The following is a 23,132-nucleotide window of genomic DNA, read 5'->3' on the forward strand; positions in this document are numbered from 1 at the left end:
CAACAAGGAGAGAACACAGCCTAGAGGACGGAGGGAAAGAAAGCTCCGGGTGCCAATGTCCAGATGTTTTTTAATAAACAATAATCAGGCGTGAACATTCATGAGAATTCCTCTTACTACCATTATCAATTTATAAAACATAAATTTTCTTAAAATTCAGAATATATTTAATTCTTAACATTTTACAGTTAGTGAAACAGCACATTACACTGAAAGGTCACTTAAATTTTCGTAAAAATAAGTCCAACGGCAAGACGGAATTTTGATAAAAATCGTAGAAGCCATTATCAAGAATATCTTGGAAAAGTAAAAAAATTATTCTTGTCAAGTTGCTTCCTCCAGATAAGCAATTTTCTTCAATCTCGGAATATTAATAACATATTTAACCCACCTTAGTTATGCCGAATAATTTGGACTTAATTAGAACTTTAAAGAGAAGCGTCTAGAAACCCTTAACTGGAAATGCCCTCACTCGATTTTTACCTGAGAACATTTTAAATAAAAATAAAAAGGAAATATCCATTCAGTAAGGGGTACTTCTGATTAAGAGATCTTATCAGTAAGTTACGTCAGGTCCTCTGGAAGGGATCCTGTAGAAATATTAAGTATGAGCTCCAGAAATTTTTATCGCATTTTGTTCTAACACAAATCATTTTCTATTAACCATTTTTATTTTATTAATTTTTTTTTAAATGAGGGGACACTTCTTTAAAGCTTATATTTTCGGTATAGAAAACAAAACTTGATAAATATTTCCGCTTATTGAGTAAGAATCAGCAAAAAAATGTTTTTCTAGTAAATAAATAGAGGGATTTTTTTAAAAAAATTAATAATACGTTAACAAATTTCATTGCTAGTTACATATTTAACAATTAGTAAATTAGTAATAATTAAAAAAACAAAATATTTCTTTATAAACTGATAGTATGGATGCTTGGTGGTTGTTTCAGAAAAAACTCGTTGGTTGGCTGCAGCATAATAATAAAAAAAAAAAAGCATCTAAAAAGTACGACGTTTCGGAGAACTATGATGTCCTTCTTTAGGAATTGGATTACAGACCTTCCATCTCTCCTACCTCCACAATCCAGATCCACAAGGACTCCAGAGGCGTCTGAAACGTTGTACATTTTGGAAAATGTATTTTTTTTTTTTTTTTTTCTCAGCCAACCATTGAAGTTTTTAACATACTACAACCCAGCCAGTGAAATAAAACAACTTTCACTTTAAACTTATTTTAGAATAAATATATAACAAATTCATACACAAATAATTCTTTTTCTTACCTCAATTAAAACATTACCCTTAACAAAAAATAAAATAAAAAACTAGAAATAAATATGTCATTACAATTAGGATTCATTACCTGGACTAATACAGGCTGAATTATTAATTAATTGCACAGGATATCCTTATTTAGAAGTAGATAATAATCACATATCGTTTTATATCCTCTATATCAGCGTTTCTCAACCTATTTATCGACCGCAAAGGTGTAAAAAAAAAGTTGGCAGAACTTTTGATATTTCGAAGAATTTTATTTGTTTGTGAAATTAATACTGCTTCTAATTAGCGGCAAAAATATGACATCTTGTAATTTTTTGTTTGTTTATGCTTAGAGGTACACAGTCAGTAAATCCCACGCAATCTCTCGTCCTTATACTACCGAAGGCAACCAATCTCCAATGTATACTTTGAACTAGTGAGTTAATTGTCCAAAGCAACTTTGTATAAATTTTATGAACAAACCGTTTTTCTAATCAGTCACTAATTTATTTAAATTAGTAGAGGCACTAAAGATTCCTCGCCAATCTTGAATCCTTAGTTTAATAATTTACGGTCACGAAGCCTATATATTCATAGTAGAGGCATTTTTTTTCAATCTACTTATTTGTACAAATTTACTATTACTTTTAAGTTTTCATGTAAATGTATCTTGAATGCATTTAGTACAGAAATGTTGTGTTTGATAAGAAAACACTTCTTTGGCAACTATCAACAGGGTTAATATATTATTAAAAATATATAGATATTTAGTTATAATACACTTAACTTTAACTTATAATATTAATTGTAAGTCCATTCTTAAGTAGATAGTACTAGTTGATTTGCGTACATAAAGTATCGTGATGGTAGACTATGTTTTTTATTTTCTTTTTCACGTTTTATTTAATTAATTATAAAGTATAAAATAAAGAATTAGGTAGATCAACTTCAAAGAAATATGTAGGGTTGGGCAGCCAAAAGGTGAGAAACGCCACTCTATATTACAATACTTATGTCCATATAATTAGAATTTTGGTCACATAATATGTTAAGTATTTATATTACAAATTATATTTGTAATTTTGTTTTTTAAATTTTTACAGTTTCATATATACAGAAAAAAAAGTTTATGTACATATTGCAAAATAACAGCAATATTATTTACAGTGGGAAAAGAACAATAAAAAAAAGAAAAGAAAATTTATACCTAAAATAATAAATAAATAACTTACTAAAAAAACTTAAAAGAAAAAAGGCACATAATCCTTTAATTCCGTATTCAGTGCGTCACCGCGTTGTAGAATAAAATGTACACTTCAGAATTATTTTTCACATTTTGCACTTGCAATGGTTCAACTATCTGATCATCAAATAGGTACCACCTTTAAAGAAAAAAAAAGGTTTACAAAAAATATTTTGATTGTAAATCCAATCACAGTTAATACTTGAATAAATGTTAAATCAGAGTTACAAATCAACTTTTTGAAAGTCGGCCTATTTATTTGCCACTGTTTACTAAATATTTCCTACTGGTAGAATGTTAAATACTCATTCTAAGAGAAATTTAATATATTCTTAGAGAGCCCTAAATATGTCCAAACATTTTATCATCTGGATTAAGAGATAGTGATCTAAAATAGATTACTGCCGTGGAACCAGGGTAGCTTTCTGAAGAGATAAACCGGACCTTGTAGAGGACCAATATTGTAGTAACTGGTAAGAACAGTGGTCCCTATTAAAATATTTTTCGGTACAAGGAAATATTGCTGTTAGTTTTTTAAACTCTTTTCAGGGCACAAATACAATTGCAGTTTTTAACGATACTTTAATGTGAATCCTACGGCTAAAGGAAGCCTATAGATTCATGACTACGACTTGAAGGCTGGTGCAGCACAATTATCTTGCTCTTGCACGTGAACAGTTTTCCAATCCTGAAGGCTAGAGTTTTTGTCAACCCTTAAAAGTCATTAGGAATAAAAAGACCCATCAAGGATATCACTCAGATATAATGAATAGAAAGGCTTAATAAAACACTCATCATAAATAATCTTATAATCAGATAATTCACTTCAACAATTTTCGGATACGTATAAGGTTGCTTTTTTGTTGAGTTGTAGAGAATGCTTTTAAAAGAGAAAAATTAAAGTTCAAGAGATAGACTCAAGTGGGAAATGAAAATTTCTTGCTGAAAAAAAAGTAAAGTAAAGTAATCGCCTATTTTTTCAGACGGGGCTTAACGTCCAACTACCATTTACTAGGTGTCGTGGACGGAGGCGACTAGCAAACGTACTTTACTATTTCTCATTTAACCATTAAATAAAATCCAAGGCCAAGACTGGGAATCGAACCCAGTACCACAATGCATATTAGCTTTGCAGGTCTCGCCTCTTAACCCGCTCATACACATCTTTCTTCACTCAGTTAAGTTATAGGAGAAGTAAAACAACTACTCGTACATCTAGTATTTCCTGGAAATGCGGACAATGATTGTACACCAAGCCGGTAATATGATACCACTGGGTATCATAGTGAGTTAACGCAATACTATGAAGTTATATGAAAATAAAATTATTCCTATGTCTGCAAATGTATTATTCACAACACTAACTGCCATGCTATGCTGCTCATTACACAGTTTAAAATGAATAATATATCGTAAAACATTTAATTTAATGAAGCCGACTGTAAAGTTAATAACAACTTTAAACTGTAATAATTTTTAATAGTTCAAAAATAAAATAAATATAACTTACTTCTGATTCTTGTAATTCTTACAAATGGCTCTATAATGTCCTGATTTAAGTGTACCTGAATGAATAGACATTGCATATAAATTATATCTACTGTATCTTTGCTCAGAACCGGCGACTGTAAATTTCGACATATCTAGATCTTCTAATGGATAATATACTACATTTTCTTTTTTCTGTAACCAGGAATCATCCTCTTGCGTAAATCTATAAAAAGAGATATATGTCTGTAATAATATATAATATACAGATAACGGAACAATAAAATTACAGAAATAGCACTTTGGAAGGAAGCCCACCACCGAAACTATCAACAGTCTTGGTAAAACTGATAAAAGAAAAATGAGAGGACCAGTAGTTGTTATAAGTTCAAAAAATAAAATAAAATAAAAAACATGACTTCTATGTATATTTTTAAAACATTGTAAAGTATCTGTAAACTGACAAAAATCTTAAGCTATGTTAAGTGTGAGATTTACGTTAAAACGATTTTTCTTTGCTGCTTTCCTGGCCTCATATCTTTCCTCACTAACTACTTCTGCCTAGAAGGAAATTTTCAAATTCAAGAGACTTCAAACTTAAACTTCTGATACAACTTAATTTGAAAAAAAATCATCCCTTTACAGTAGGGAGGAACTACATGAGCCATAAATTGAAGAAGCAGAATTAACCTATAAATTACGTCTTCATTAGGGAACAGCTCAACTCTATTCAGACGTGTACTACACTTATTCTGAGAGCCCAGCTGGCTACCCTTAGAGTTTTCTGTTCCAAGGAAGCTTTTGAAAACTCACTTCGATGATGGAAGAATTTTCTTTAACAAACGCACGCAATCCTGGGGAAAGCAGTGTCATGAAAAGAGGTGATGACCTAAGTTGTTGACACGGTCTTGACCAGATATTTTATTTTATTTTTACCTGATAAGACTGTAGAATCAAAACTGAAAATTTGCAGTGTAATAAAAAGAGGTGATGACCTAAGTTGTTGACATGGTCTTGACCTGATATTTTATTTTATTTTCACCTGATAAGACTGTAGAATCAAAAATGGAAATTTTAAGAGATTCAATGAATCTATTCTAATTGCTAGAATATTATCTTCAAGTATAATAAGTGTACCCTACATTAAAGCGCTCTGAAATCTGTAGTTAACATTTGAAGTGAATGCACGTGGGAGTTTGATTGTACGTACTTTAGAAGAAATACTATGAGAATTAATAATGGAAAGAAATCAAGCAAGCAAGAGTTTTAAGCCAATAATAGGGAAAATGCCATGAAAAGATGGTATTACAGATTCCTTTCTGTTAGGCAAAATACTTTTTGCTTTAGAAAATTTTAAAGAAAATGGCCCTGGAACTTTTAAATTTTAAACATGAATTTCTGTAGAAGTTGCTGAATATCGCAATTCACCTCAAAATGTTTAATCAATGGATCGCGGCAGAGAAAAACATTAGGATCTCAAAAAACAGAAAAAGACTTAGGCGCGATCATGTAAGGAATGTCAATTTAAACGATAGTTAGAAAGATAGGAAGAAAGGAAAGATCTAATAACAGGAGGAGATCTGAAGAAGGTATAGCAGCCTTAGGAAAATGGCTGGAATGGCGCAAAGACAGGTAGAAAAATCTTGTGATCTACCTAATGACCTATTAGGCCAAGATTGAGCAGAAAAAACATGGATGGTAAGCTCTTTTTGTAGAACTTTTGCATTATAAAGAAATACTACCTGAAAAAGGCTGAAATCTAAGCTAATATTCCAGTTAGAAGCTATATGAAGTAGATATATCGAGGGGAAATATAACAAACCGTCCAAAACCATGAAGAGCATATACTAGAGGATAAATGACGATATGAGCCAAACAAATGAACGACAGGATTCGTAAGTTCTGGAAGAAGAACTATAGGAAGATCAATAAGTAAGTGAAAAGAAGAATTAAGGGAGTTTTGAGAGAATCCTTCGACGAATAAACTACTTAATGATCTTTTTCTTTATCGCATACATACCTTTTTAAAGCAATAACCAATATTGGAGGTAACCTTGAAATATCGAATTTCTTGGTGGCATTTCTTTCAGTTTTACATTTTGGACATTTCCATCCCGTTATTCTCTCACCAGACATATAGAGCTGGATGCAGTCCTAGAAACGAAGTAAATGAGAATTATTCACTAGTCAGAGAACAAATTATCTTTTCATCTAAGAAACACTTAAAAAATATTCAAACGAAATAGTAGTCAAGAAACTTACATTGAGAGTAACTCCAGATTGATTAGATGGTATGGGTACAAATAAATTGAAAAATTGTTCAAATGTGGCCGACGTATGGTTGCAAGTTGAGCAGATCACTGTCGATTTATGTTGTCCATAAAATAACCTTTGTATGACAGAACAGTTTTTTCTTCTGAACTCTCCCCATGCTTTTTCACCACTTTCAACATCTGCCCCATCTAATATGGCCACTTCAGCCGGCTGGAACAAAGGGATTATTTATTTATTAAGAATTAGACATACCTACAAAACTAGGTCTTTCCAAATCAACGTAAAATAAATAATTGTTCAAGAAAAGTTCACAAATAAACAAAGGTAAATCTTGTCCTTAACAAAAAAATAAGAGTAGAAATAAACAGAAAGTTATATCTGCTTATTTCTTCCCTTTAGAAAGATTATTTAATAAATCAGCGGTTCCCTTAGCATGAATTGCAACCCACAATAGGGTGGCCAACAACTTTGTTGTTTAGTAGATCGAGATTGGTTACGTGCATAATTACCACTTATTTCTTTAATAATCCCAACCTAATACTTACTGTTAAGTGATTGACAAAAAATAAAAATAAATAAATAAAATAAAATAACAATAATAATCTGGTTATACTAATTTCTAATCTTCCGGTTACGCTATCTTATAGATCTTACTTAGACAGCTAGGATCCCATACATTTGAGGGTGCATCTACTACAACTTTCGGCTTTTCAGCTTCTTACGATTTCTACAGCTTTTCTGAAGAGCTGAGTAGTTACCAGATATTCAAGCGCAATACAACCCAAAATTCTTTGCTTCTTTAATTCTTGGAGCCTTCTTCAGAATGTGTAGAGGAGAATGATGAGGATGGGTGAGTTAGCATCTGGGAGAGGTTAACCCATCTGTTTTCGTAGAACTTCCATAGAAAACCTGGGTGAGCTGTTTCATTATTTAAGGGGTGATCTTAATTGGAGTCTCAAGTGTAGCTAATTTTTTTTTTGTAGAAAATGTTAAAAGCTAAGTATGTGAAGTGTTAATTTGGTAACTGGTTAGCCCCACCTGAAAAAAATTACCTGGAAATTGCCTGTTTACTTAATACACTAAAAAAAAGTTACTAACTTTGTTGAGATCTTCATGAAGATGTTCCAAAAGTATAATTAAAAATTCGTTGGAATCTTGGTGGGCAGTACCTTTAAAAATATCTTTTATACTTCCCATTATAGCCTAAAAAAAATACAATTTTTTCATTTCAAACAAAATAAGTATTTTTAAATAATCTAAGCGCCATAAAAATTATAATAGCACTATAATACTACCGATGCGAAATATATATATATATATATATATATATATATATATATATATATATATATATATATATATATAAAAATACCAAGTGAATTTTATTTATATACCTTTAGTTCTTTGATAGAATACACTCTAACTTCACCAGACCACATGTTTCTAAAAGCATCGATCACTTCCTGAGCAACTCTACCTTTAGAACGACTGTGATGATTGAGCGTATGTTTATTTAAGGCTGTCATTTCTTTAACTAATGGTTCTGTATTGTTCAAACATTGTAATATTGAGTTCATGTAACAGTTGTTGGCGAAGTTTTTCAATCCAGTCAAACCAGCTGACTGCAAAAAATGCGTTATATTAATACATTCAATTAAGTCATGATTTTATTTTTTTATATTGCTTTAGAAGCTGTTTAATAAACTTTGGAAGTTCAATGGGGCGGAGGTATGATTGGCTTCACTTTTATTTAGTCTATTTAAACTAGGAATTATTTTATTGAAAAAATGCCCAGTCAAGATAAAAACTGATGAAAAGTTTCTGCATAAATATGTTGTTATGTTTATATTTAACATATACATCATTCACAGAATCCTAAAACATGGTTAACAAGCGTAGAAGTATCTAATAAGAAGTAGTAGTAATGGCTACATATCCAAAAATACATTGACCTAGAAGATTTATTGGGGCTTCTTAGAAAAGAGTAAACGCCTTAAAAGTTGAAGGTATTTTTAGCCTGCTTCATGCGTCCACAATTATTTAATCGCGCAAATGCAAGAAATAAAAGAAAAGATCAAGTGTATTTACGACCAACACAATCAAATCTTTAAAACAGTTTTCGATTCGAGTCTAAGCACACTAGCATTTAGATTAGCGGTTTGTAGCGAAATGTAGACAATTACCAGATTTTACTAGAAAATTTTTCATCAAGTTTGAAAATTTTATATTAAATTATAACTTGACCAGCTAACTACTTATTTTTTGGGGTAACATTTGCCGGGAAAGAAGAAATTTTTTGATATTCTTTTAAAAATTACAGATAATAAAGCCAAAAGAAATTTGTTACAAATAGCTGTAAAAATATTATTATCCAACTTAATTAATATCACTCCAAGATGAAACAATCGCCAATTTCCCTCTGAATTATTTCACATATTAAATAGTAGCTTTAGACTGGAGAACTAGAAAAAAGAACCACACCAACTCGAAAGCAATATTTAATTGTTATTTTTTACAATAAAATAATATGGAGAGAGATAGCGAGATAGAGAAGAATTAATATTTGTAGACCTAAAAATAACTTTTACGTTCACTTGAAACAATATCAAATTCATACATACCTTCTCTGTAATCGCATGGACTTAAATTAATAATATTTTTATATAATCTTGCTATCAGCCGGCCTCTTTCATATTTATCAAATAATAATTGATAGGTGGATATACGAAAATTGTATCTATATTTTTCGGAAAGTACTAGTTTTATTGTAGTCATAGTAAAAATACAGAAAACAAGAACTAAAAACTAAAACATGTACGACAAAGTGTAACCATTAATAGTAGAGTAAGTGAAGAGAAGAACAGGTGGTTTTACCTAACAAGATATTAAATAAAACCCCACAAAGTTCGTCGCAAATCATAATATCCAATTATGTTTATAGTACATAAATAATAAGAATATAAATTTCTCTTGCATATTTTTTTTTTAACTAAACCAACTTATTACGTACCTTATTTAAAACTCATGGCAAATTAAGGAATTTAAAAAAGTATTGCTTTTAAAAATAATTTAATATTTAGAGTGAAAAATGTATAAAATAATTAAAATTTATAAAAATGAATAAATAAAAAATTACAAAAAGGAGAGGCAGGTTATGACATAAAACTGCAACTTCTCGAAACCTTATTATTTTGTTTTTTATGATTATTATTTATTTGTTTTTTTTAAAGGTGCTCAACATCTAAGGTCCTTCGCACCTATTAATTTGTTACAAACCACAAAAATTAAGATATGAAAATTTTAATAATCCCATTTACACATGTATTATTTCTTAGAAAAGAGATTCAAAATACGCTTTTACTATAAAATATGTAGTTAGTAATATATTTATAATTAGGATATTTTCTAGTAAAACCATACAATCGCTTTTCGCGTAAAAGCTAGCATTACTATCAGCAGATTTTTTATTTAAAGTTTTTCACTAGAAGTGCAAGTTTTGAAAGGTTCCCAGAACACTAAACAATGGTTTCAACAACAACAAATCTGCTACGAGTACGTATATCTGTCACTGATCAGATCGTATAATGTAAGTGTAGTATAGTATACCTTACTTTTTTCAGGCGGATTTACGTCCAATTATCTAATATGGTGACGATGTCGTAGGAAGATAGCTAATATTCTTAAATATAAATTTGCAATATTAAATTATTAAAATTAAAGGCCGAGACTTGGAATCGAACCCAGTACTACTTTGCAGCCCAAAACCACCCATTCCAACCATTCAGCCTGAGGTTAAAATCTGAACAACCGGCGTTCAACAGAAATGATTTCTTTTTTATTTGCAATTTTATCGAAAATGGTTTCAACAATTTTTGTTTTTACAACTTTTTACGAATACGAATTGCATATATGGAGATCTGTAACTTGTAAAAACAACTTTAACTTTGGAAGGAGAACTTCGTTTTACAATCTTAATTTAGGAAAGGGGATGGTAACAATTGCCTGTAACGTAACTTATGTCTCAAAACCAGTTTAATATTATAATTAATTCAATACGTAACACAAATTTCGAATCAGCATATCATTTGTCCGATGAATTTGTAAGGTTTCGAACAGCTGGCATCCAATCATAAATTTGGAAGCCTGTCTCTCTTTTCTGCGAAGTCCCTTCTCTCAGTATTAATTTTGTGAATAAAATTTCTTAAATTTACTTTTTTTAAAAAATCTAGTAGTAATGCAAGTTTTTATGTTTCTCCAATAACCAATAACAAACTTTACTTGCTAAAGGTTTTTTAATGTGTAGTATTTTAAATCTAAAAGGTTGATTTTTTCTTTTTTTTAAATAAGCCTACTTGAATAATTCTATATTGAGAGTAATCCCCACGAATAATACAGTCTTATTAGTGTTTTCTTTTCGTCTAAAGTTTTGCTAATCTTGGGCTCGTTGCTGTGTTCTAACTAAAGCAAAGGCCAGAAATATGCTAGTGCAGGCTACTTCCATTTGTCTATTCCTACTCTAAACTTTAGCCTAAAGAGCGAATCCAAATTGCGCCTTATGTAGTAAATAACTAATCGATAACTTTAGTAACAATTATTTAATACTTACAGTTGTACCATAGGTTGAATCGGTTCGTTCACCATAAACTGGATGAGGTGAAGGACGACTCGGCTTATTAGCTCTTGTGAAGGTAGGATGTTTCACATGAAAGCTGTCATCATCTTTCAGCTGAAGAATAAAAAAAATTATAAATCATCAATCAAAATAAACTAACTAATAAGGTCTTTGGCTTTTATTAAGATGTTTTTTTGAAACAGAGGTGTTTTTAGTTTTTTCTTGATATTTTTGCGTAAAAAGATACATCTTGCAGCTATCTTGCTTGACGGCTCAAAATGCAGATAAATATAGATTTAGTAATGATAATTAGCTGCACTACCGCAAACATTACTGTAAAATCCTGTAAAATCTAAAATTACAGGTACATACAGCACACATACTAGTTTATGAGCAAAATTCATAACGAAAAAGAAATTACACATTTTCATAAAGCTAGTAACAATTTTTTTGAGACTGCAATGGGCTGATCTAAGGTTAATTATAAAGACATTTATATAAAATGGAATTATTACTGGTGTTGATATACAATCAAATAGTTACGTCGTCAAAAGAATAAAATGCTTTAGTTATTGGCTGAATCCTAGGTGCTGAGATTTGTTAGAAAAGCAAGGTAGGTATTGAAAATTATCCTACAAGTTTCAGATTTTCTTTTCTTTAGTGAAACGGAGCATTATTACAAATTTTCCCAAACAAAATATGCTTCTCTAAGAAAATTATGAGTACGCTTCAAATTTCTAATAGTTTTAATTGCGTCCTAAAGGTTTGATCCGATATATCTCAAATTAAAGATAGTAGCTTTACTTCAAATGCGGTAGGATTAGTGTCTACCTAAAAGGCAATGGACAATGGGAGATTTAAAAAGTAATCTAGTAACTTAATTTAAATCAATTAAAATACTTCTGTTTCATATTTTTATTTATTTGTGTTTAATGAAGCAAGATAAACTAAACTCTCTTTTAAGCAAAAAATGAAACATTATTTGTTTCCTAATTGGTTCTAACTATGTAGCCTCTGAGATGACGAACGGCTCAAAACGTTTTGGTTACAATTTCAACAGAGCAGCTTTAAGACTAATGAAGACCAAATTTTGAAGTAATTACATATGAAAGTTTTTTCTTAAATTTAAACGCGGGAATGCCTGATTTTACTATATACGTATATTTTTATAACATGAAGAGTGAATGGCTTGGTCACAAATTACCTGCAGAAGGTGAGAAAAAACTTATTTAGTGCAACGACAAATTTCCAACCATATTTTAGTTTTGTCAGATAAATATAAAGCTAATTAAGCTAATTCTGTTACAAGAGAATGCGGAGTTCGATAACAAATCTTGAGTGAGCTAAGACTGATCTAAAAATACCATTATTAGTAGGAACATTAACCGAAACAAAATCTTACATAATAATCAATTACCTGTGCAATATTGGGTGAAGATGATGAACGTTTAAGTCCGCCGCTTCCTCCATCTTTTTTAAGTGGGGAGGTAAAGATTCCTAATAAAATAATTTAAAATAAATTAATTTAAAACTTATTGCTTTCTACAAATTTTATTTTTGAGATTTTTTCTTCTATAAAGACCTCCGATCGTATCTCAGGTAACACTCAATATCAAACGTTTTTACACTTCCGCAATTTGCTGTCACATCCTTACCAGAATTGAAGTAAGTAAAAAAAAAAGCCTGACGTGGCCACTAAAACAACTTTCTTTTGTGCTATCCGCGATTTTCCGTTTTGAGTTATGCTGGCCACACACTTAATACATCCAAAACTTTGATAATAAAAAATCAATCCAGGGAATCCTCACAAATGTGTATTTCTATTTAAAAATCACACAATTTGTACGGTTACTTTCTTTCCTCAGAAGAAGCAAAATAAAGCAAAAAATTACTCAACTTAAACGCAATTACAGTATCACACCGAAAATATTGATAAGAATTGTATACATACTAATAAAAATAAATACAGAAACATAACTACCTTCTTCAGAATCTGAAGAGTCTCCCCTAAAAATAATATTAGAAATTATTAATTTCTAATTAATTTGTAAACATTTAACAGTGAATATGTTATACTATACACATAAACTCAAACACACCTTATAACACTATCAGCTTGTGATTTACTGCTACCAATATGAGGTTTCAGTTTCCTTAATTCGTTCAGTTCTCTGTGAGGGCTTGGAGTTCCTCTTCTAAAAAACAATTTTTAATTTTTTAGAAACATATAAATAATTAGATCAATCGATAAAAATATTCGTTTTTTTAACGTACTTAGGCTGTGTAGGATATTCACGCAATCGGATATTCGATTTTAAATCAGCCGATGGAGATCCACTTCGAGAATTATCTTCCCTAAACAAAATTTTTTTAAGTATATTTTTTATTGTTTTCACAAACAATTAATACAAATAATAAATTAAAACTACTATTTAAATTCACTTACGCATTCGTTTCAGTCTTCGAAGATAGAGAATTAGAAGATAGAGAATCTTCATCGGAAGGCTTCTGCTCTTTTGGTTGAATTTTATCAATTTTCGATGGCGTAGTCTCTTCATTTTTGTTCACCTAAGATCGCATAATATTATAATTTATTATCGAAACTAGTTTTAATTTACTTTATTTTTGTCCATTATACTTTATTATAAGTTGCTTACTGCCAAGCTAGGAAACTATTTCTCGAGCATTCTCAAATAATGAGGTATATAAATCAGTATTTACGACTTTGATATTAAAATCTTACTAGAAACAATAAAATCGACCATCTTAAGTCAATGAAGTTGCCAAGAGTGGCAGGAGGTATCTTTGAACTATGGTATTTTAGCGTAACATGCCTAGCTGGCAATTGGGAACATAAATATATTTTCAATTGAGCAAAATTTTTGTATAAAACCTTCGATTTTGAGAGATGAAGTCTCAATCTACATTGATAGTTCTATAACAAATGAAAGGCCAAGGCAATGTATTTAGAAGCAATTATAAGGTCTTCCGGTTATTTGGCAAATTAACATCGAGCTTTTGGAAAAAAGAAATCGATTTTTGGAAAGGATTGGCTAAGCTCATCAATTAATTATGAAAAAAGTAGAAATCAGTAAGCTTCATAGACAATATTTTAGATACTAAGGTATAAATTGTGTGACGAAAGTGCTAAGTGTTATCCTCGGCTATTTAAAACAGCGAAAAAAAAACCCGGCCTACAAGTAGAATATGATGCTACAAAAGGGGTCATTAATGGCTAAATCAGGAAACAGTAAAAAAAAGTCGCGGGGATGGTATTATTCAAAAAATAAAAGTGGACATAAAACGTATCCTTCTAAAATGATTAAAAAACAAATTTTTCCGAATACACACCGAAATACCTTGTACTTCATTGCGTACGCCTGATCACTTCTTAGATCGCTGTGGCTTAGACCGGTTGGCCTAATGCCACACCTCCGCAGATATTCCCTTGTTCTACTGGATAGTAAACGTATGGTTAAAAAGTTTTATCCTATGCTCAACGTAACAACGCCTCATCCTTGACCACAGTCCGGACCGGCAATCCGGAAATAAAACAGAAACTCCGGGGTTTCTTAGTCAAAGGATTGGCTAAGCTCATCAATTAATTATGAAAAAAGTAGAAAATGGACGAAAATTTGTGCCAGTTACAATAGTAATAATTACAGGTGCCAATAACCACAGATGTTGAGGCGCCTTAAATTTAAATTAAAAAAAAAAAATTACAACATACCAAAGCAACATTTTTAATGGCCTTATCAACTGTCAGAACTGAATTTGACAACTGACTAGTTTCAGAAATAGATTCTGAACTTTCTCTTGAATTCTTTGAATCATCGTTCAAAATTTTATCGTCTTCATTTATTTCTTCTTTTGACAGATGAGGCTATAACAATGGTAAGAATTAACATAAAAAACTAAAAATATTAATATTGCATTTTAAAGTTTTTGCAATATCTATTAAATAAAATACCTTAGAAGATCTGTCGACAATCAACTTTTTTGTGGTAGCACTTTTTGGAATGTTCTTTTTTTCTTCTTCCAATTCTTCCATAGGATAATCGAAAGATGTTACTGAAAACACTTTAGATTTATATTTTATTTAAATTATTACCAGAGCGAAAAATATGTAACATTAAAACTAGATTCACTGTAAAACACTAAGCATGCAAATGTTTTATTTGCTAACCTTTTCTTTTCTTTTTTTTTTTTTTTTTTTTTTAAAAAGTATATATTGGGTTGTCCGGAAAATAATGCAGGATTTTAGGTTTTCTTTAAAATACTCCTCCTGTTTATGTTTGTTGGACTTTTGACTTTTATACTTATTAATCCTCTTTCAAACAAAAATGTTTCTTTACCTCTGTAACATTTTGCTACTTGGTAATAAATAATTCAGTCTCTCCTAAGATGTCAAAGCGTGATTTTCACATAATTTTGTTTTACGAGTTCAAACTCGGCCGGAACGGGCCCAATCGGCCAGAAATATCAAAGATATTTCTTTGCATCTTTTTGCCGAAACAACAGCGATTCTTTTCTGTCCAGAATTGTGACTTGCGATGAAAAGTGGAGCCTTTACGACAACAGCAAACGCTCTGGACAGTGGCTTGACAAAGGAGAAGCAGTACGACATTTTCCAAAGCCCCCAAATCATCAAAAAAAGTGATGGTTACTGTTTGGTGGGCTTCATTTGGCCTAACTAATTCATTATAGCTTCTTGAATCCTGGCGAAACTATCAATGCCGAATTGTATTGTAACCAATTGACATAATGCATCAGAAATTCGCAATAATGAAGCCATCTTTAGTCAATCGAAAGGGGCCCATTTTGTTGCATGACAACACTCGGCTAGATCTCACGTTTGACTTCTCCAAAATTGTTGGAGCTTAGCTATGAGATTCTCCCACACCCGCCCTACTCACCGGACCTCTCGCCTACTGATTACCATTTTTTTAGACACCTGGATCGCTATTTACAAAATAAAAAATTTATTGACCAAAGGACATTAGAAAATGCGTTTTCTTAATTTATAAATTCTATACAGAGGGTATGGAAAAATTACCCACACGTTGGCAGAAATGTATAGAAAGTAATTGAGACTATTTTGATTAATAAAAACAGTAATAAATCATTAATTTTTATTTTTTATTTTAAAACCATAATCCTGCATTATTTTGCGGACAACCCAATATATATAAAAGTTACGACAAGGATAGGTGTATGCTCAACCTCTGTTACATTAAGATGTGTAACAGTAGGGTGATCAGGTTAAACTTTATCGTAACACCTCCGCATCACAACTGTCGTTATACTCAGTAAGACCAAACCATAAAGGAAGGCACACAAGTCGATACTTCGATTTTTTTAAAGAAATATATCCACCTTTTGGTGATAGAAACAGTTAATTAGATACAGACTAATACAGTTAATTTTATTACAAAACTGATGTTTTAATAAGAGTAATTAAAAGTCAATTTGGCATCAGAATTTGTAGTTCTGAAGGAAAAAATCTGTTTTGGGGCTGCATCTTTCCTATTTATGCACATTTCGAAAGTCACTTAACAAGAGTTTTTTTTTTTTAATCAGAAGACTTTTATTTATAATTTCACTATATAAGGGAATTTTTCTCCACTGTTGAGACCTGAATTAAGGAGATTCCGACGATAAAACTGAGAATTTCACGTCAATAGGAAATAATTTTGCTTTTTCTACAAAAAGAACAAAAAATCTCCTTAACAAAAACTTAGTTTATAAAGTTAAGTATAAGGGTTGATTAAACGACAAAAAGTACAAAAATCAGCCCGTACCCAACATTTCATTCATACTTCAGTTCGTAATTTCAGTCAAATAGAAACGTTCGAAAAATCTTGTGTTTATTTAACATATTACTACATTTGATAAGTAATTTTACTGCATCAAGATTTCATTAACTTAGTTCAGAACTTATCGAATTATTCTAGTGAATGTTCCTTACAAAAATTATAAAACTATTTGTGAGCTATAATTATGCCAAGTTTAAAGAAAATCTAAGAAGCAATTTTTTTAAAAAAGTAAAAAATCTATTTAGTAAAGTGGTACTTCTGGTGTACCTACTTTGACCAAAAATGTATTGTCGCTTCCTGTGGTGTCACTTGGAACGAAATATCTAATTTGAAATTTCTGCGATTTACGTTCCTGAGATTTAGAGGATAAACTCACTACAGAGAAGTAAATTCATTACAAAAATAAATGAAATATTTATAAACTTAAATATTCAATAGCACTATTGAAATTATCATGTAGCAATATATTTAATATTACCAATCATTCTAATTCACTTCACTTAAAAATTTGGGTTAGATCAACTATGCACTCACGGTCAATGCTAATCAAATAATATTATTAATCATCCAATTCAAATATAAAATTTGTACTTATATTAATACATATTGACTTACATGAATTATTGACAACAGAAGCATTTTTTAAAGGTAGCTTCACCCTAGGGTTCGTAGTGATTTGTGGATATCTAGCTAGTAATTCTTCATAACCTCCATCAAGAATTAAAGGAGGGTTACATTTGTAATTTGCATGATGGTCCCACTAGAAAAAAGAGATTATTTATTAAAATATTGGAAAAAGAGATGTAGCATATGAAACGAAGATTTCCCTATCACAAGTCAACTGGGAGGCTATTAGAAATTAAATAGAAAAGGCCTATACATCCTCTGCTGGAGAAGTAACTTCATTGTTACAACTCCTTCTTTCAATTAGCATGGGACTTTCTTCTTACTTTTTCCTTTAATTTTCCAGCTATGAACCGCTTTTCACGCTATTTTCTTTAAAGTATTTTGAAAGAAACTAAATATATATATATTCTTAATTTTTATTACCCTTAGAAAAAATTAAAAGGGGAGAATACAATTAATATGAATAAGGAACATTTTAACCTTATGATGTAAAAGTAAAGCAGAAATCGTGTTAAGAAGAGTTTAGATATTGAAAGAACCTTACAGCAGTTCATACAATCACCTAGTAACGGGAAAACAGCCGTAATACACATTCGATGTTTTTCCTAGAGGTCGGGTCAACATTAAATAAAAGGAAGGACCTAAGATAACCATTAGTTTTGGGCTGAAAGGAAATCGCATTTCTAACCTAACTGGGTCAGATACATCACCTGGGCACTTATATTTTTACGTACACTTCTTTAATTACTACATTCTACACAGTGTAGTAGTACAAAACTTCTTTAAGTGATATTCACAAAAAGAATTGAGGGCAAAATTCAACTTTAGCAGACACAATAATTTTTTTTCCAATTTTAAAATAAAATACTGTATTTTGATTTACCATCAGAAGGATGTCCTTTAAATTACTCAATGGTGATTTCTCCTCTAATGTGCTTAACGAACTGTTCCAATCAAGCAATATAAGTTTATCGACAGTAACTCGCATTTTCCATAAATTCACGCTATCGTTATCGACAAATTTTTTACTCAAAGTATTAGCTGACATCCTAAAAAAGTTTGAAAAACTTATTAAGTTTATGGTAATTAAAAGAAAACCGTTAAATATAAAATAAATACTGATGTAAGCCTATTTTTACAAACCCAGGTTGAATTTTATCGTAAGATATATTGAGTATATTTTTATGGTTAACATGTGATTCTTCGTAATGGCCAGGAGGGCGAACATCCATAATTAGGAATGACAGCTTGGATGAATCTGCTGTTACTAATTTATGCAGTTCAAAACAATCTATTTCGCCTCGCTTTAGATTTTTTTCTAAAAAAAAAAAAAAAAAAATTATTAAAAAGTGGGCATACAAAAAGTTAATAGCAGGACTTAGACTTCTTTAGCTCCTTGGATGAGAGTTTTTGTACCTTTAAGTAAATTTAAATTTGTAAAGATTGGTTCGAACGCTAAATCCACTGTAACTTAAAATTCCGACAACAGCTTCTTTAAGCGTATTATTAGTTTTTATAATATTCCGTACGGTATAAAATGTAAATCGCGCGCGCGAGTGCGTTTGAATGTGTGTGTGTGAGAGAGAGAGAGAGAGAGCGCGAGAAAGAAAAAGAGAGAGTTAGTTAGTTAAACCAACTTGTATGAAAATACTGATGTAACTATGTGGTTATTCCAACAAGGCCGGAAAGGAATACGAATGATCATATAGGCCTCTAGAAAGTGCCACCACAGACTGAAGAAGTATTAGCTTAGCTAGAACCTATTAACGGGCAGACTCATGGTTTGGTGAAAATGAAGAGGAAATGGTCCTAGGCTAATTGTTTCATTGTGCGAGTTGTGTATGAGTTTTGGCTCTATAGAAAAGAAACCCTCACACTCTCAATAGACTCCCAATTAAACAGATGAGAGATAAACAGTGACTGCTTTTTCCAGATTCTTTCATTAAAGAAGCAAATAATGTAGAAGAATGAACGATACCATTTTTTCCACAACATTTCTTTGGGTCACGATAGCGTGGCTTTCTGGCCATCACTCAGGAAATCCAATCTTTTTTTGAAGCAACATTCAGTGGCAACGGGTATCTTACGAGTTCAACCAAATGCAAGGTTCCTCAACTGAATTAAATCAAGCTTTTTTAAAATGGAAATTTATACATAATATATGTGAATGTTAAGTGAACCCATTTATGTATTAATGTAGTAATGTCTGAATTATCCCAAAATCGGTAAGATTACCAACATTCCATGTCTGAAATAACTGAATCAGCACATGATAGTAACAGCAGCAGCTGAAGAGAATATGAAGCGAAAGAAATTTTTGCACGTTAAGGCAAAATTAATACCTCATATTAAGTGAAAACTGAAAAATTCTAACCGAATTTTAGGTTTTAAAGCCCACCGATTGAAATTCAACTAACATTTTTGCATCCGCCCATTCAACAAGTAGAAGACAATCGTGTATAACTTTTGTAAAAAGAATGAGTAGCTAAAATTTGTCAAAATGATCGACTGAACTTTAAATCTTATAACGACTCATACAGCACTCAGAATCTTAACTGTAAATTAATTAATATTTGCTGTAACACATAATTACAATATATGAAACTTTTGTAAATTACCTGCAAGTTTACGAATTTTTGACTCATTTCTTGAATCATTTAGGCCTTTATTTGGAGTATCCTCCGCTGGGTAAATGGTTATACATGAGGGTTTTGACTTTTCTAAATGTTCTTGATACCTTTATTAAATCGATTTAAGAGTTTTCATTACAAAGCAATAAAAAAGTTAGCAAAGAAAATTCTATAAAAACTAGTCAAAAGTGAACAGATATGGTTAACTGTTATGTAATAAGAAAATCAAGAGATTTTAAATTTAACTTAACATTAATAAGGAGCAAAAATACTCTGAAACACCTTTTTCTAAATAGTTGCAATTACTATGATAAAATAACAAAAGCTTCAAAGTCTAAACAATCTTACATTAATCGTTTGTAATGAATTGTAAACGTGACGTTAGCTGGTGAGGTAAAGAGCATTTCCAGAACACATCTACTATTATTTTACCACCTATTTTTAGCACAAATTAAAAAGAAAGGGTCCATAAAACAGACTTTATAAATCATATCTAAAAGGCCTGAATTCTAAAGATTAACTTATTTGAAAAGTGATGGCACAGAAAATAAAATTTACAGACCCACCTGGCTTTAAGCTTTTCCGTTAAATTTCTATAAAACTTTTCATTTATTTGAGCAGTGAGGAATTCTCTCTTCCATTTTTCGTCTTTTTTTGATACACTTGGATCACTACTTGCAAAAGTAAGTAAAGTCAAATATCTGTGTAAGTACATAAATTCTAATTCTTGATCTTTCTCCCTGCGAGCGCTTGAAGCTCTATGGCTCAAATCTTTCATTCGATCAAAACATCTAAAAATAATTTAAGACAAAAAAAAATAAATCACAAGGCAATAGAATGAAAATATTTAATGTTTGTATACTTACTTCAATACACTCATTTTTCCAGGAACTTTAAAATCTGATTTCTTTTTCAGATCTTCAAAAGATTGAGCAAAATATAAAGATTTCAATGAATTGTCAGACATAATTAGATGGGACTATATAAAATTTCAAGTTACAGTCAAAAGAATATTAGACAGCCTTTATCCTTATCAGTGGGGACAAATTTGGTAAATTCATGTTATCACAGTAACTCGCTATTATAAATAAAAATCAGAAATTACCGTTTTGAGAATAAAACAAATATTTATCAATTATACTAAAGATTTTCAATCGAAAATTTTGAACGTAACAGTGACAACTTTCATGTTCAATACTGTTGAGAAGGAAATGAGTTTCCATGATAAAGCCAAGAAATATTGCATTATTCAGAATAGAAGTCAAGTTATAAAAAAAAAAAAATTAAAATAAATGATGATTGCCTTCACAGTGTACACTCTGCGATTAATCGCCAAAACCAAAGCATAATGATTCGAGTACTACATTACTAGAACAGCAGTACTCTTCCGTGGGCTATTACGTTACTGCAAAATGTCCAGGTGACCACTGCCACCAAAAGTACCAGCAACGTAAACCCAAAAAGAATGAGTGCTGCCCCTTCAGTAAAACAAAGGAACTATAAAAAAGTGAGTGATTATTTGACCGCTTGGCGGTAACCTTTAATAATACAAATACCAATTCCTATAATACCTATAACACAAATTCAATATACTTTTCACCTTTAACAATTAACGGAAATTCATTTAATTTTTATTCTTGGTCCAACCAAAGAATTTTTATATTTTCATAAGAGCTAATCTCACAATTGAGATTTATTCAGTCAAATCTGTGGTTACAAATAAATGAATGTGGTCTCTAACGACTAAGTTATACAATTAACAAAAACAATGCAAAATAAATATCAAAAAAATAAAAGAACAAAGCCACCAACGATGAATTGAACAACCCTTTCAGGACTTTAGGTTACCTTAAATTATTTGTATCACAATAAGCCAATTCTCCTCATCAGTGCGATAATTATAGTATACAGTTGGTGTATCCAAACTACATATATAACAAAGCAACTCTCCCAATAACCACACAGTTAAACTAGGTTTATACGGATAGCTGATTTGCAAAACTACTCGGGTACCCACAGGGCAGCTCTAGCTCATAACCATACACGTATTCATTTACTCGGCCTTTAATTTGCTGATGTATCCAATCAGCCAATCTTCCACTACAGCCTTTGTAAAACTGGCTTCCGTCGTTCTAACCTCTTTCAATCCAAACTTTTCCCATGCGATTTCCTCGCAGATGCTGTCAGGCATCACTCAGTTGCAGCTATTCTATTCAGATCATATTACTGATACTTTTACTAATCAATTTATTTAAAACAAAAAGCAAAAGAATTGCTTAGACAAAAACTAAACTCATTGATATCTGTAACAAGAAAATCGTAAAGGATAAAATTTGCATACAACTTTTTCTTTCTGCAACTATTACAAATCTACTGCTTCTAGTTTTCTTAAACTAAGCGAAAAGTTATGGTGGATAATATTATAGGATCTATGAATGTCCGACTTTCTCCCTTCCTTGAATTGGTTAAAGAATTCCTTTCTTTTAACAAATGAATGAATAAAATTCTTTCATTCCTCAAAAACATAATTTTTACAGAGAACTGTTTCAAATAATAACAATAGCTTTATATTATAACTGCAAATGTTCTACATGGTAGTCGACAATATAAAACACGGTGGGTCCAGACAGAATTGATAATTGATTTAATGTTTTATCATCTTCACTAAGCACTGGATGGAACCATTACTAGATACTATGGTTTAAGAGGTATCTCTTAAACAAAATTCGGCTCATTGCAGACCGTTTTTGTAGTTTTGGGGGGATAGAGGGGGAAAAGTTTGATTCATCTCAAAACGAGATTATTACGGGGTGTGAGGAGATACGGAATTTAGACCAAAACGGAGGAAGAGCTTAGGCTGCTTCCCCTTAAGGGATCGATTTGTTTGTTTGCAGCTGTGAATCTCCAGTAGCCAATATAATTTTTTTTTACTTATGAGACTTCTAAAAAAATATTTCTGGTCTATACTCAACATTAAAAATCTATACTAATACAATGCTTCCTCTTCAATAAGTAAAAAACTGAAATTCTAAGCAGCGAAAAAAATTAACTCTTCAGAGCTATTTTTTTATTTTTGAACTGTACTGCTTATTATATACCATTCACTAAAAACTTCTCTTAACTCAGAGAACCTCAAAACGTATATTTCCCGAAGAAAAATTTTGGTAGTTTGAAAGAAA

The 23,132-nt window shown here is 30.9% G+C and overlaps 1 protein-coding gene across 4 annotated transcripts; it reads right to left on the bottom strand.

Annotated features, from left to right (window-relative positions):
- Positions 1–50: 50 nt before the first annotated feature.
- Positions 51–23,113, bottom strand: LOC141461052 (ubiquitin carboxyl-terminal hydrolase 8-like). 4 transcript variants are annotated; one of them, XM_074141712.1, is made up of 21 exons: positions 20,820–20,960; positions 20,520–20,744; positions 19,942–20,060; positions 18,467–18,641; positions 18,207–18,372; positions 17,312–17,456; positions 14,851–14,960; positions 14,611–14,763; positions 13,327–13,448; positions 13,155–13,235; positions 12,980–13,075; positions 12,862–12,887; positions 12,298–12,377; positions 10,875–10,994; positions 7,663–7,890; positions 7,367–7,471; positions 6,257–6,478; positions 6,015–6,148; positions 4,017–4,220; positions 2,496–2,645; positions 51–483 (listed from the first exon to the last, which is right to left on the bottom strand). In XM_074141712.1, exons 1-20 carry the CDS (start codon positions 20,918–20,920, stop codon positions 2,543–2,545), a joined length of 2,715 nt encoding a protein of 904 aa, XP_073997813.1. In that variant the 5' UTR covers positions 20,921–20,960; the 3' UTR covers positions 51–483; positions 2,496–2,542. The 4 variants fall into 4 exon arrangements, with proteins under 4 accessions (XP_073997813.1, XP_073997817.1, XP_073997816.1 ...); XM_074141716.1 differs by lacking the exons at positions 51–483; positions 20,820–20,960 and adding an exon at positions 21,802–23,113 and having other exon boundaries at positions 833–2,645; XM_074141715.1 differs by lacking the exon at positions 51–483 and having other exon boundaries at positions 833–2,645; positions 14,851–14,951.
- Positions 23,114–23,132: the final 19 nt, after the last annotated feature.

The sequence above is a fragment of the Rhodnius prolixus genome, unplaced genomic scaffold (genome assembly GCF_049639745.1).
Source record: "Rhodnius prolixus isolate KJV_2025 unplaced genomic scaffold, Rpr scaffold_6, whole genome shotgun sequence".
Lineage (NCBI taxonomy): Eukaryota > Metazoa > Arthropoda > Insecta > Hemiptera > Reduviidae > Rhodnius > Rhodnius prolixus.

Excerpts from the sequence above, each read along its gene's own strand:
- LOC141461052 (XM_074141712.1), bottom strand. The coding sequence starts at position 20,920 with ATGTCTGACAATTCATTGAAATCTTTATATTTTGCTCAATCTTTTGAA. Across the intron at positions 14,764-14,850 it reads TTGTCGACAGATCTTCTAAG|CCTCATCTGTCAAAAGAAGA; the intron begins GTATTTTATTTA and ends CCATTGTTATAG. Across the intron at positions 2,646-4,016 it reads AAGAATTACAAGAATCAGAA|GTGGTACCTATTTGATGATC; the intron begins GTAAGTTATATT and ends TTTTCTTTAAAG.